Here is a 15,744-nt window from a genome sequence, read left to right on the forward strand (position 1 = left end):
CAAATAATTATTAAAAATAAATCACGTAACAAATAACTTCATAGGTACATCATTATCGAATTCAAATTAGTTATGACTTCTCTTCTTTCAGTAGATTTATTTTGTGTTAATTTAACATTTAATGTTTTAAATTCAATATGTTTAAATGGATTGACAAAATATATTCCAAATGAAATTTGAAACCTATTATGGCTCGTATATCTAGATTTGGGCCCCAATAATTTCACTGGTACCCAACTAGATCTGCAAAATTATATATATTAAATTTAATGTTCTAAAAAGAGTAAAATGTGAGTAGACATCAATGTTAAGCTTCGGAGTGTTGCTAGCCGAAACGGGCTAGACATACTAAAGCGTAGTATATGGCTTGGTGATAGGCCAGCTTTGTGCCTAAATGCACCATTTAGAACACTTATTAAATCTTTTTTGATTTGTTTATTTAGTTTCATGAAAATGATTTATATCAGGATTCTAAATTTAAAATTTTCATATACAACGAAGATTTTAACGTTGATGGAAATCAAAATGAACTTCAAGTTACCACCTAGGCATTTTACACTGTTTCTCACAAATTTTTTCAAAATGTATGCCATCTTCCAATCATTTATTAGAAATACATCATTCAACACATGGGTACTTAATTATCGAATTCAAATTAGTAGGTACTTCTCTTTCATTAGATCTATTTTGTGTTAATTTAACATTTGATATTTTAAAATCTATATTTCTAAATGGATTGACAGGAAGTATTCCAAATGAAATTGGAAACCTATTAGCAATTGGATATCTATATTTGGACTCCAACCGTTTGAGTGGTATGTAACTACATCTCTTAAACTTATGTTATAGATTAAATCAAGTGTTTTAAAAATTGTAAAGCTTGACAAGACATCAAGAGTAACCTTCTAGCTCTTACGAGCCTAAATGAGCCAGCATATAAAAGCATAAAGTGTGGCTAGGTGGCAAGGCTCAACGTTGTGCTTAGACGCACTTTTTAAAAACACAAATTAAATCTGTTCAATTTGTTTATTTAGTATCTTCGCAAAGATTTATGGCGAAACTTTAGGATTACAATTGTTATGTATGACAAAGATTTTTATACCGGTGATATTTTTCATGTCAATCAAATATACTCTAAATGAACTTCAGGTTTCCACCTATGCATTTTACACTATTTTGGCAAATGTTTTTCGAATTGAATTGTAGTTATCAAATAATTATTAGAAACACAGCATAATCACCACAAATCCTGAGTACCCAATATGATTATATTTCCTTAACTTTTCAATATTATTTGAATTGAATTTTTTTATTTTTAGTTTCTTAGTTTTAGGATTTAGGATGCAATATACGTTACGGAAACTTTAAATTTAAAATGGTCACCTTTAACAAAGATTTTTATGCTAATGGGAATCTAAATGAACTTTAGGCTATCTCTTAGCCTTTTTACAAATAATATTCAGCAAGTATGACATTTTTCAAATAATTATTAGAAATATATCATGCAACAATAACTTCATAGTTACTTAATCATCAGCTTCAAATTAGTTGGTACACCCCTCTACCATAAGATCTATTTTGTGTTAGTTTAACATTTGATGAACTTTAGGTTTCCACCTATGCATATTACACTGTTTTGACAAATTGTTTTAAACAAATATGATATCTTCCAAATAATTATTTGTAATACATCATGCAACAATAACTTCATAGTTTCTTCACATCAAAATCAAATTAGTTTGTACTTCTTCTATTTCATTGGATTTGTGTTCATTTAACATTTGATATTTTAAAATCGATATCTTTAAATGGATTTACAGGAAATATTCCAAATGAAATTGGAAACCTATCAACACTTGTATATCTAAATTTGGGGGACAACACTTTCAATGGTACGTAGCTAGATCTCCTAAACTTATTTTATTTATTAATTTCAGTATTCTAAAATGTGGGCTTTCACAACCTTAAATGTGCTAGGCATTAAAAGCATAAATTGTTGCTAGGCGTCAAGGTCCAGATTCATGCATGGACGATCTTTTTAGAACATCAATTAAATATATTTCAATTTGTTTATTTAGTCCTGACAAATTAGAAAACTCTAAATTTAAAATTCTCATATATAACAAAGATTCTAATGTTGATGGAAAACCTTAAAGAAATTTAGGTTACCATATGCGCATTTTACACTTTTTGACAAATGTTTTTGAACATGCATGCGCTTTCCAAATAATTATTAGAAATACATCACGTAACAATAACTTCATAGGTACATCATTATCAAATTCAAATTAGTTAATACTTCTCTTCTTTCATTAGATCTATTTTGTGTAATTTAACATTTGATGTTTTAAATTCAATATGTTCAAATGGATTGACAAAAAATATTCCAAATGAAATTTGAAACCTATTATCGCTTGTTTATCTAGATTTGGGGCCCAACGATTTCATTGGTACGTAACTAGATCTTCAAAATTATATATATTAAATTTAAAGTTCTAAAAAGAGTAAAATGTGACTAGATATCAAGATTAAGCTTCGGAGTCTACTAGCTTAAACGGGCTAAGCATACAAAAGTATGTTGCTAGGTGATAGGGCCAGCTTCTTGCCTAAATGTACCTTTTAAAACACTTATTAAATCTTTTTCTATTTTTTTATTTTGTTTCGTGAAAATGATTTATATCAAGATTCTAAATTTAAAATTTTCATATACAACAAAGATTTTAACGTTGATGGAAATCAAAATGAACTTCAGGTTACCACCTAGGCATTTTACACTATTTTTCACAAAGTTTTTCAAAAATGTATGCCATCTTCCAAACATTTATTAAAAATACATCATGCAACAATAACTCTATGGATACTTAATTATTGAATTAAAAATAGTAGGTATTTCTTCTCTTTCATTAGATCTATTTTCTATTAATTTAACATTTGATATTTTAAAATCTGTATGTCTAAATGGATTGACATGAAATATTCCAAATGAAATTGGAAACTTATCAGCAATTGAATATCTATATTTGGAGTTCAACCGTTTGAGTGGAATGTAACTACATCTCTTAAATTTATGCCATATATTAAATCTAATGTTTTAGAAATCGTAAAGGTTGACAAGATGCCGAGGGCAACCTTCTAGCTTTTACGAGCCTAAATGGGCCAGCATATAAAAGCATAAAGTGTGGCTTGGTGGCAAGGCGCAATGTTGTGCATAGACGCACTTTTTAAAAAATCAAATTAAATCTATTCAATTTGTTTATTTAGTGTCTAGATAAAGATTTATATCAAAACTTTAAAATTGTCCTGTATAATAAAGATTTTTATGCCGGTGGAAAATCTAAACGAACTTCAGGTTTTCACCTATGCATTTTACACTCTTTTGGAAAACGTTTTTCGAATTGTGTGGTGCTTATCAAATAATTATTGGAAACACAGCATAATAACCTCAAATCCTGAGTACCCAATATGATTATACTTCCTAAACTTTTCAATATTTATTGAATTGAAGTTTTTTTTTTAAAATTTATTTATTATTTCTTTGTTTTAGGATCTAGGGTGCAATATCAGTTACGAAAATTTTAAATTTAAAATGGTTAACGATGGGAATCTAAATGAACTTTAGGCTGTCTCTTAGCCTTTTTACAAATAATTTTTAGTATGTATGACATTTTTCAAATAATTATTATAAATATATCATGTAACAATACCTTCATAGTTACTTAATCGTCAACTTCAAATTAGTTGGTACTCCCCTCTACTATAAGATTTATTTTGTGTTAATTTAAGATTCGATGAACTTTAGGTTTCTACCTTTGTATATTACACTCTTTTGATAAATTGTTTTCAAAAAATATGGTATCTCCCAAATAATTATTAGGAATACATCATGCAACAACAACTTTGTAGGTTCTTCACATCAAAATCAAATTAGTTTGTACTGCTTCTATTTCAAGAGTTCTATTTTGTGTTCTCTTCTATTTCAATAGTTCTATTTTGTGTTCGTTTAACATTTGATATTTTAAAATCTATATGTTTAAATGGATAGAAAGGAAATATCCCTGATAAAATTTGAAACCTATGAGCACTTAATTATCAACTTTAAATTATTTGGTACTTCTCATTAATTAGATCTATTTTGTACTAATTGAACATTTGATATTTTAAAATTTATATGTTTAAATGGATTGACAGGAAATATTCCAAATGAAATTGGATACCTAGTAGCAATTGAATATCTATATTTGGGGGACAACGGTTTCAATGGTAAGTAACTATATCTCCTAAACTTAGTTTATTTATTAATTTCAGTATTCTAAAATGCGAGCTTTTACAACCCTACATGTGCTATGTATTAAAAACATATATTGTTGCTAGGCATCATGATGTAGGATAGATAGATTATTTAGTAGAATTTAGAATTGTAGCAAGATGGGGAGAGAAGAAGAAGCCAGGGGAAGAAGAAGACGACCATGAGAGGGGAAGAATCAGGGGAAAGGGGAGATTGTCGACAAAGCCAATCTTAATTCATTTCATTCATCAACTAAGTTTTGTTTTCAATTACAAACCATATAAATAGACAAACCATCAAACTTGAAGCTAAGGGCTTGGGTAAGCCCATTAATACAAACTAACTCTAAATAAAATAAAATAAACAATCCAATACTAACAAAAGGGTGATGTTTGCATCAATTCTCCCAAAATGGAAAAAAAAACTCGAGTCTTTCGAGTGGACAAATTACAAATGGTTGCAATCCAGCTCCTAATCATAAGCAAGGTGGATATACTCATGCCATGGGGACAATATTTCTCAGGAACCAAATATCGAAACTCCATGATTGATAACAATGAAAACTGCATCTTATCCCTAACAATATGATGTAATCAATGTGACCTAGACAAAGGAAAATCCTACTGACAACAATATAGCTCCAATAAATCTAGATTAAACTGCTGGAGTTTCTCACTGGGACTCCATGTACAGTCAAACTCAAGTTGATCTACCCAACGAACGAAGAAGTACTAAATCTTTCCATCATTAGTCAACACAATATGTTCATCTAAAATAATATTAATTATTTTTGTGTGATGTAATAGCTGGTATTGGAGTATACATAGCAAAAGATTTAGTGTGGGAACTCCTAGGTTGCAATAGAAAAGGATCATTAAAGGGATTAAAGTAGCCTTTGTAAGTAACAAAGTCCTTAATGGTTGAAATAGAGTAATGGCCAAAATGTGATGAAGGGTCAATGATATATGTATTTGGACAAATATGCTTTAAAATCTTTAAAGGACCAACACTAGAAGCTTGCAATATAACATAATCCCTAGTACTAAATTCAATATGTCATTTATGCAAATCAGCTTGAAGTATATGATGCATTACTTGCTTCAAGTTGTTTATTGGTTTCAATATGCAAGTCATGAAAAATGATGTGGAAATATCTTAACTGACATGGACACACTAGCATGTTGGAACATAGGAATAAGGTCTAAAGGCCTCCTAGACTTATAACCATTAATGACTTCATAGGGACTCAGACCTGGAGATCGATTAATAGAATTGTCATATTCAGTTGAACTGAATGGAGGATCAAACCCCAATTCCTAAGATTTTTCAGGACTAGATACTTTAAGAAATTGCCAAGAGTTTGGTTAGCAACATTAGTTTGACCATCGACATAAGGGTGGTCTGCAGTGGAGAATGTCAATTTAGTGCTAAAAATAAGCGATAGGGTTCTCCAGAAGTTACTAGTGAAATCATCAGCCCCTTTAGGTTGGGTAATAGTATGACATACAACACGTAATCGAGAGATGTCAGGAACAATGTGTGTAATATCTAGTTTCTTCGGAAGAGTCCGAATACCACCTAAGGACGTGTGCTCACTATCATCCAAGTCATCAAAATCTTCAAGTTCAGGTTCATATGCTAGATCTTCTAATGGTTCATCTATTACATTCTTTCGTGCTTCAATAACTAATACACGTCTAGGACATTTGGATGAGATGTGGCCAACCTTATAGTTGAAGCACTGTAAGTAAGAAGAAGTTCTTGGAATTTGAGGAAGTTTACCCTTATTTTCCAACACATGATGAATATTAGTCAGGGAAGGTCTTCTGATAGACTTAAGAGGGGATGGCGCTGATGAGATCAATTGTAATACTCCGAAATTTTATGCTGATTTAAATTTCTTTAAGATAGCGATTTAACTTTTAATACTATTTTTGGCCATAAGAAAAGGGGACACCACTTTTATAGTGGTTAATGTTAGAGATAGCTAATGATTACAAGCATGAGGTGTTAAATGTTACGTATACATGAAGGGATTATTAGTTAGTCGAAACTTAAGTCAAGTTTGAAATTGAATGTGGTCGATTATTTTGTTAGGACTTCAATTGACCAAATGATTAAATTAATTTACGATCTACAATTTTTGAATATGTAAGTTGGATATAAGTTTAGATTTGGGATACATTTGCTAATAATGAAAGATAGATGGTTGGATTATATTAGTTGGAAGATTAGAGATTTCCTTTGCAAATATAGGTCTTTAGGCTACTAATTACTTATAATCAACCCCACTTGTTATCCATCACCACCATACATTTGGATCATAGATTAAACAAGTGTACAAGTATAAAAAAAAAAAAAAAGGGGTCAAAGTCGGCCACAACAAGTAATAAAAAATAAAAAATATCTTTTTATACTTACCCTCTTATACAAGTATAAATATATCCCTATCCATGCCATAGAGAAAGAGATTTCTTTCATTTCTACAAAACACTTATACATTTGAAAAGAGAGCCAAAAACCGAAATTTAAGGAAGGAAGAAAAAGAAGTGAGCTTAACACTTTCAACTTACTTTTCAAACAAAGATCATCAAGTTTTATGGTAAGATACTTTCATGCTTAAGAGCTATGATTTTCATGGTAATATTTATACTTAAGTTATGCATGAAAAACCATAATATGATTATGGTGGACAAGTCCACAAAGTTAGATATCAAGTGTCAATTGGATGGAAAAACTATTTGAAATTTAAACTATCCAACAGGCTAATGTCACGTTGCAAAGTGTACACCATAGTGTACATGTAGCAAGTTCCTTACCGATTGAACTTTAGTATTTGTACACTGATTTTCATCACGTTGTTTGACACTAGCATTGTTATCAAGTGTGAATTTGATGGGAAAATTATTTGAAATTTAAATTGTCCAACAGGGTAATGTCATGTGGGGAAAGTGTAAAGTAAAGCGTACACCATAATGTACATGTAGCAACTTTCTTACTGATTGAACTTTCCTATTTTATTTTTGTGGTTTATTTTCCTTACAAGAGACAAAAAGCAGAAACGGGATAGTTTCTGGAGTCAATTTCAAAACGATGTTTCTAACTCTATAAACGTCCATTTGAAATTATAAAAATATGTCTGTTTTCCCCTTTTAGTTTTCTAAATATGGCCTAAGGAATCACTCAATTTGGATATCTATGGCCTGAGTTATCAAGGTTTTAACGTCAAGGGGTCAATCTGGATTTCCTGTGTAATACTTCACTGTTTTCAGTAAAACGTCTATATCATATGATCTTGGAAAATTCTCATATTTTAACCTAGAAAACTCCTTGAAATTATCTTTCTAATGCCACAGATTTCATGTAAAACGGAGTTGGGATGAATTTTATAAAAATTGTCAAACTTGCTGCCTCAACTAATCTTGATAGTGCCGAGGCCGTATATGTAATGTATAATTTCATGATTGGCATGCACTTTTACCAGCCATCAAATTTTATAAGAATTGATTTATCAAATTGAAAAATAAGTTTCTAACATGTAATACTTCTATTTAAGAGTATTTACATGTACAAAGGGCAGAAGTTATTATGTTTAGTACGTGATCCTCGAAGCTTAAGTTCAGGGTGTCACATCAATGCACAGTTGGCACCATGCATTTCATATGGAATACCAATAATCAACTCATAATCTCGAGCTAAAGAGTAACCGTGACCAAGAGTAGTGACTCCTTAAAGGAAAAGCTCACGCCTAAGATCATCTCTTAGACCTTCTTTAAATCTACTCAAAGTCAGGGTCTCATCTTCAATGATATGACATTTCATTCGAAATTCTTGTCAATAATGATATTGTCTATTGTGGGACACTTCTTAATTATCAATGTCAGACAAATGAGGAATTTTCTTAAAATTATTCAAACTAGCAATTATGCCCTACGATTTTAAGAGTAGTAGTTATTTGGACTTGGATAGCTACTATTTATCGGGTGAGTGCATCAAATTGTGAGGGTTTATCTTTAAGGTAATGACACTAAAAGTGATAAGATGGACACTACGCAACTGCATGCTATGTATTGCAGCTAAATGACTTCAATGAAGAGATCAATGAACAATCAATGCAAGCAATGGAAAATAACAACTTGAGCATTTGTTATTTTATTTTTTAATTTTGGGATTAAATAAATTCAAATATGGCAAGCTAATATCGATATATGTGAAATAACAAAGCAGCAGTCAAATACTAATAAAAAACCTAATCACATAAAATAAGTGAGATAGAAGTGGAATTTAATGACGTTAATGAATCCAATAACATGATTTTAGGTAAAAGTAAAAAATAAAAACTAGAATAACAGCAACCAAAAAATTTAATTGATGCAAACTGGGAGTTGAGTATATGTAGTGGATAGATGATTGTGTATGTATTATGGCAAATAATGATCGCGAATTTAGGGTCGTGATTTTACTGTGGACGGTGGTTGGATGAAGATGTGGGGTGCGTGGGTGGATTGTTGATGCTGTGTAGAGAAGATGAAACTTGGGTGGTTGGGATGGGTTTGGAGGCGATGAATGGAGGCTGTGGTAACTAGTTGTAGAGCAGATGGCTGGTGCATGGAATAGAAGAGAACAATATTTAATTTGGGCCCAGTTAGCGTTATTATTGGGCCATGTGTTATGTATGGGTACTGTATCTATTGGGCCGATCGTAATGTTGGATTAATTGTGCGGTTTATTGGAAGTTGTGGACGATTACTATCTTGTGGTTAGAGGTTTGGAAAGTGGACTTGGTGGTTGGTGCTTTTTTTTTTTTGTTGTAATGGATGAAGATGGCGACTGGTTTGGAAAGATGACAGGAGTGGGTTTGGCGGCAACAGATTTGTTTATGGCTGTGCGTAATAACGAGAGTGGTGGTTTGTGGAATTTTGTAGTAGGCTATTGTATTTGACATGAAGAGGATGACGAGAGTTGCAGCAGATTGTTTTGTGTATATGAAGTCATACCCAAGATTAGCTCTGATACCAAATTTGATGTAGGATAGTTAGATTTTCTAGCAGAATTTAGAATTGTAGTAAGAAGGGTAGAGAAGAAGAAGAAGACAGCGAAAGAAGAAGAAGACGACAACTAGGAGATGAGAAGAATCAGGGGAAGGGGGAGAATGTAGGCAAAGCCAATCTTAATTCATTTCATTCGTCAACTAAGTTTTGTTTTCAATTACAAACCAGAAGAAGAAGAAGAAGACAGCGAAAGAAGAAGAAGACGACGACTAGGAGAGGAGAAGAATCAGGGGAGAATGTAGGCAAAGCCAATCTTAATTCATTTCATTCGTCAACTAAGTTTTGTTTTCAATTACAAACCAGATAAATAGACAAACCAACAACTCTAAATAAAATAAAATAAACAATCCAATGGTAACAAAAGGGTGATGTCTGCATCAGGTCAAGGTCTAGATTCGTGCATGGATGATCTTTTTAGAATTTAAATTTTCATATATAACAAAGATTTTATTGTTGATGGAAAATCTTAATGAAATTTAGGTTACCACATACACATTTTACACTTTTTGACAAATGTTTTTTAACATGCATGCACTTTCCAAATAATTATTAGAAATAAACCACGTAACAATAACTTCATAGATACATCATTATCGAATTCAAATTAGTTAGTACTTCTCTTCTTTCATTAGATCTATTTTGCGTTGATTTAACATTTGATGTTTTAAATTCAATATGTTTAAATGAATTGACAAAAAATATTCCAAATGAAATTCAAAATCTATTATCTCTTGTATATCTAGATTTGGGGCCCAACGATTTCACTGTTATGTAACTAGATCTTCAAAATTATATGTATTAAATTTAATGTTCTAACAAGAGTAAAATTTGACTAGAGATCGTAAAATTTGACTAGAGATCAAGGTTAAGCTTCGGAGTGTTACTAGCCAAAATGGGCTAGGCATACAAAAGCATACTGTGTGGTTAGGTGATAGGCCGACTTCGTGCCTAAGTGCACTTTTTAAGACAATGATTAAATCCATTCGATTTGTTTATTTAGTTTCATGACAAAGATTTATATCTAGATTCCAAATTTAAAATTTTCATATACAACAAAGATTTTGATGTTGATGGAAAATCAAAATGAACTTCAAGTTGCCACCTAGGTATTTTACACTCTATTTGACAGAAGTTTTTCATTGAAATACATGTATGCCATCTTCCAAATATTTATTAGAAATACATCATGCAACGGTAACTCCGTGGCTACTTAATTATCGAATTCAAATTAGTACATACTTCTTCTCTTTCATTAGATCTAATTTGTATTAATTTACCATTTGATATTTTAAAATATATACGTCCAAATGGATTGACTGGAAATATTCCAAATGAAATTGGAAACCTATCAGCAATTAAATATCTAAATTTGAGTCTCAATAGCTTGAGTGGTATGTAAATACATCTCCTAAACTTATATTATATATTAAATCACGTGTTTTAAAAATCGTAAAGCTTGCCAAGACATCAAGGATATTCTTCTAGCTTTTACGAGCATAAATGGCAGGCATATAAAAGTGTAAAGCATGGCTTGGTGGCAAGGCTCAAAGTTGTGCTTAGACGCACTTTTTAAAGACACAAATTAAATCTATTCAATTTGATTATTTAGTATCTTGACAAAGATTTATAGCAAAACTTAAGTTTAAAATTGTCTATGCTGGTGGAAAATCTAAATGATCTAAATGAACTTTAGGTTTCCACCTTTGCATTTTACACTCTTTTGGCAAATGTTTTTCAAATTGTGTGGTACTCATCAAATAATTATTAGAAACACAGCATAATCACTCAAATCCTATGTACACGATATGATTATACTTCCTAAACTTCTCAATAATAATTGGATTGAATTTTTTTTTTTATTTTTAGTTTCTTAGTTTTAGGATGTAGGATGCAATATCAGTTACGGAAGCTTTAAATTTAGAACGGTCAACTTTAACAACGATTTTTATGTTGTGGGAATCTAGATGAACTTTATGCTATATCTTAGTCGTTTTACAATCTTTTGACAAATAATTTTCAGCATGTTTGACATTTTTCAAATAATTATTGAAACATATTATGCGACAATAACTACATAGTTACTTAATCATCAACTTCAAATTAGTTGGTACTCTCCCTCTTCCGTAATATCTATTTTGTGTTAATTTAACATTTGATGAAGTTTAGGTTTCCACCTATGCATTTTACACTCTTGACAAATTGTTTTCAAAATATATGGCATTTTTCCTGTAATTATAAAAAATACAGCATAATTACTTCGAATCCAAATTACTCAGTATGCTTGAGATGAAGATGGATAATACTAGCAGCTAGTCTCATTATAATGTTTTTGTTTGTACTTGCGAACCTTTTCAATATTAATTGAATTTATTTATTCATTTATTTTTTAGTCTGTGGACCTAGGATGCAATTTAATTCTTTTGTTTTAAGTTAAAACTCAATCATTTTTGGTAATTTGTGTCTTTAAAACGAGTCAAAAACGTGTTGAAGGTTACATTACTCGTGTTAGATGCCACGCGTTGTGTTGCCTAGAGGCTCGTACATGTAAAAAAAATTGAAAAATTAATTAATTCAATGGGTCTTCAACTAAGATTTTAATGAATTTTAAAATAGTATAAATTTTAATGAATGTCGTGAATTTAAATAGACTTTTGAATAATTCATACAAATCTAATAAAAAATGGTGTAATTTCAAAAGAGTTTGTCATGCGTATTTTTAAATTTGAAATCCATCTAAATCTCTTGCAATCTGTTTATTAAAGAAATATATATAAATCCACAAGTAATAAAGACGTCTAAATTTTAAAGGATTTCATTGAAATTCATTAAAATCTCAATTAGGAATATTTAATGGGATTAAATAGCATTACTTTATGATGATACGGACTCATATAAAATGTGTCTTATCGATCCAACTCATCATTTGCACTGCACGTGTAATGACGTAGGCAATTATTTATTTATTTATTTTTATAATCTCTTCATTTTTAATTGGATTAATTTTTTTAATCTGTTAGTTTGAGGACTTAGGATGTAATTTTAGTTATGATTAACGGTTTAGTGTTTCTCTGTTAGCTACAAAGATGAGTTTTGTACTTCGGAGCATTTTGATTAAAACGTTATAAAAATTGTGAAAGTTTTTCTTTTAAATTTTTTCAAATGAAATGCTTTTCAACGGAATTAACAATTTGTCGACCTAGATCAATTATTTGGCATTTGATTCTGGATCAACTAATTATTGATTTTCTAAATTCACGGACATTAGAAAAATTAACACGATTTTAGGTTATTCTTTACTATTGTGTATTGTTCCTATTGCGTGCATCACCTTGTTTATTAAATTATTAAATATTCTAAATTAATTTATACATTTGTCATTATAGTATCGTTCTTGTTTTAGTAATATATTTTAATTTTATATTTGAATTATATTTAATCTATAAAATTTCAGTATTATTAGTTGATATGATGTTTTAAATATTTTACTTTTGATTTAATATCCTAAAAGTATTCACAGGAAGCATTCATGGTCAAATACCTGAATCCATCTTCAACCTCTCCATGTTACAAGCACTTTCTTTGACTGACAATAGTATATCCGGCAATCTTCCATCATCAATTGCCAATGGTCTCCCTAATCTTGAACTTCTTTTACTTGGTGGCAATCAATTGAGTGGAGAAATTCCTGCCTCTATTTCAAATTTTTCAAAGCTTACTAAGTTGGATCTTGGTGAAAACTTCTTCCACAGACGAGTGCCGCTGAATCTTGGGAATTTATTACATAGCCTAGAGTCTCTATATTTTGGTATTAATCAGTTGACAAAAGATCCTTCAGTGCCCGAATTGGATTTTCTTATTTCATTGCAAAATTGTAGGATGTTGAAATTAATAGGGATGGAAAACAATCCTTTCGGCGGAATATTACCAAAATCATTAGGTAATTTGTCAACATCTGTTGAAAATTTTGAAGCTGGTCATTGTGGTATTAAAGGTATCATTCTGAATGAAATTGGTAATTTGAGCAACTTGATCAGGTTAGACATTGGAGGCAATGAATTGACTGGAAGAATTCCTAACACATTGGGTCAATTAAGAAAATTGCAAAAGTTGATACTCAGTTTCAATAAACTACGGGGGTCAGCATCTGCCAACCTTTGCAATTTGGTACATATGTATTATCTTGATTTGGGAAATAATCAACTTTCTCAACAGTTGCCAAAGTATTTAGGAAATCTTATGACTTTACGAGAAATTTATCTAGATTACAACTCAATGACTTCCACTATCCCATCAACACTGTGGAATAACAAGGAAATTCTGATTTTGAGTTTGGCTCATAATTTGTTTAATGGGTCGCTAGCACAAGAAATTGGCAACATTAAGAGCATAAAAAGGTTATCTCTATCAGGAAATTAATTCTCAGGTGATATTCCAAGCACTATAGGACAACATCAAAATTTGGAGAATCTAACATTATCAAACAATTGATTACATAGTCATATGCCTGAATCGTTTGGTAGTCTGATTTCATTGAAAATATTGGATTTATCGAAGAACAAACTCGATGGTGTTATCCCCAAGTCAATGGAGAAACTTGAGTACCTTGAGAATTTCAATGTTTCATTCAATGAACTCATTGTGAAATTCCCAATGGAGGGCCTTTTAAGAACTTCAAGTCAGATATTTTCGTGGGCAATAGAGACTTGTGTGGAGCATCTCAATTTAAGGTCAAGCCATGCAAAGATAATACAACAAGAGTTTCAAACAAAACTATAGTTTAGAAGTATATTTTACCTTTGATTTTGGTTGTATTTATTCTGGCTATTATCGTGATTTATTTAATGCTATAGCAGAAAAACACTTCTTCAAGCTCTGTCTACTTCTCCCTTCACCATCAAGAGGATTTCATATTCTGAAGTTCTTGATGCTACAAAGAAATTTGGTGAAGAGAATTTGATTGGCAAAGGCAGTGTTGGTACATTGTACAAGGGAGTATTTTCAGATGGAATGATAGCTGCTATTAAGGTGTTTAATTTAGATTTGGAAGAAGCAAACAATAGTATTGATTCTGAGTGCCAAATACTATGCAACATTCGTCACAGAAATCTTGTTAAGGTTATTAGTAGTTTTTCTAATCTTCATCTTAAAGCCTTGGTACTGGAATATATGCCTCATGGAAACCTTACCAAATGGATCTTCTCGAGCAACTATTTCCTAAATATAGCTCAAAGGTTGGAAATAATGATAGATGTTGCTTTCGCACTTGAGTATCTACATCATGGGAATCCCTATTCAATTGTCCATTGTGATTTGAAGCCTAGCAACATACTTTTAGATGACGATATGGTTGCCCATGTTGTTGACTTTGGCATTGCCAAGCTTTTATCTGAAGACCAGAGAATTTTGTTGACCAAGACCTTGGGCACCATTGGATATATGGCTTCGGGTAAATGGTCTCTATCAACTGCTTCCATATGTATAGTTAAATATTATACAAGTAATTATTCACCAGTGTTTTGCATGCTAACAGTATATTAGTGTTTTGGTATTGGTTCTCATTTATTGATCTGTCATGTAACATTTCACTTGATAATTTGGTCAAATATTCCAATTTTGTAGAGTATGGATCGACAGGATTAATATCAGCTATGGCGGATGTTTATAGCTATGGGATTATGCTAATTGAGACATTTACAAAAAAGAAGCCGATAGATGATATGTTTGTTGGAGAGTTCACAATGAGGAGATGGGTGTTCGAATCATTTCCTGATGCAATAATGCAAATAGTGGATGTTGATCTAGTGAATGCAATTGAAAACAATATTCAAGCCAAAGAGAGCTGCTTTATATCAGTCATAAGACTAGAGTTAGAATGCGCTGCTGATTTGCCCAATGAGAGGCTCAATATGAAAGATGTCCTAACGTGGCTCAAAAAGATCAAAACTGAATTTTTTAAAGCATAACTGAGGTGGAATAAGGTGAAGAGGTTTGTTTCTTTATTAACTTACTTTTTCCATCTCGTTAGAACACAAAAAATTTAATATTTGAAGTAAATTTCATCCATGAAATCAGAACCTATTTTCAATTTTTGTTCTCCTAGAATCCGGGCTTCATATTGACTACTCTTTAAAACATACTTTAATCATCTCTCGTAAGCTTATTATATCTATATTGCAAAAGACTTGGAAATCATTCTGAGGATTTTTAAGCTCGTTTGGCTTCCACCTCTGTTGCAATACGTTATTATTGTCTTTTGGCCATGTAAACTGTACGTTTGATGACTAAATAATTGAAAGAGGCCAAAAGCCCACACAATTATTTGCAAGATACAATTGATCAACAACAAAATAGAAATTAAACTTGCAGAAAAGTAAAATGAACACAGTAGATTTTTTTTGGTCGAACCCC

General features: G+C 31.1%; 1 protein-coding gene across 1 annotated transcript; it reads left to right on the forward strand.

Moving 5' to 3' along the window:
- Positions 1 to 9,098: 9,098 nt before the first annotated feature.
- Positions 9,099 to 15,043, forward strand: LOC111373743 (receptor kinase-like protein Xa21). The gene is made up of 4 exons (XM_022996309.1): positions 9,099 to 9,219; positions 12,845 to 13,730; positions 13,833 to 14,063; positions 14,187 to 15,043. Exons 1-4 carry the CDS (start codon positions 9,099 to 9,101, stop codon positions 14,872 to 14,874), a joined length of 1,926 nt encoding a protein of 641 aa, XP_022852077.1. The 3' UTR covers positions 14,875 to 15,043.
- Positions 15,044 to 15,744: the final 701 nt, after the last annotated feature.

The sequence above is a fragment of the Olea europaea genome, unplaced genomic scaffold, assembly GCF_002742605.1.
Source record: "Olea europaea var. sylvestris unplaced genomic scaffold, O_europaea_v1 scaffold116, whole genome shotgun sequence".
NCBI lineage: Eukaryota > Viridiplantae > Streptophyta > Magnoliopsida > Lamiales > Oleaceae > Olea > Olea europaea.

What these genes read in the sequence shown, in the direction of transcription:
- LOC111373743 (XM_022996309.1), top strand. Translation starts at nt 9,099, where the DNA reads ATGGATGAAGATGGCGACTGGTTTGGAAAGATGACAGGAGTGGGTTTG. An exon ending in GAATTTTGTAGTAGGCTATT is followed by an intron (nt 9,220 to 12,844) that starts GTATTTGACATG and finishes ATATCCTAAAAG; the next exon opens with TATTCACAGGAAGCATTCAT. An exon ending in AACATTAAGAGCATAAAAAG is followed by an intron (nt 13,731 to 13,832) that starts GTTATCTCTATC and finishes TTGATTACATAG; the next exon opens with TCATATGCCTGAATCGTTTG.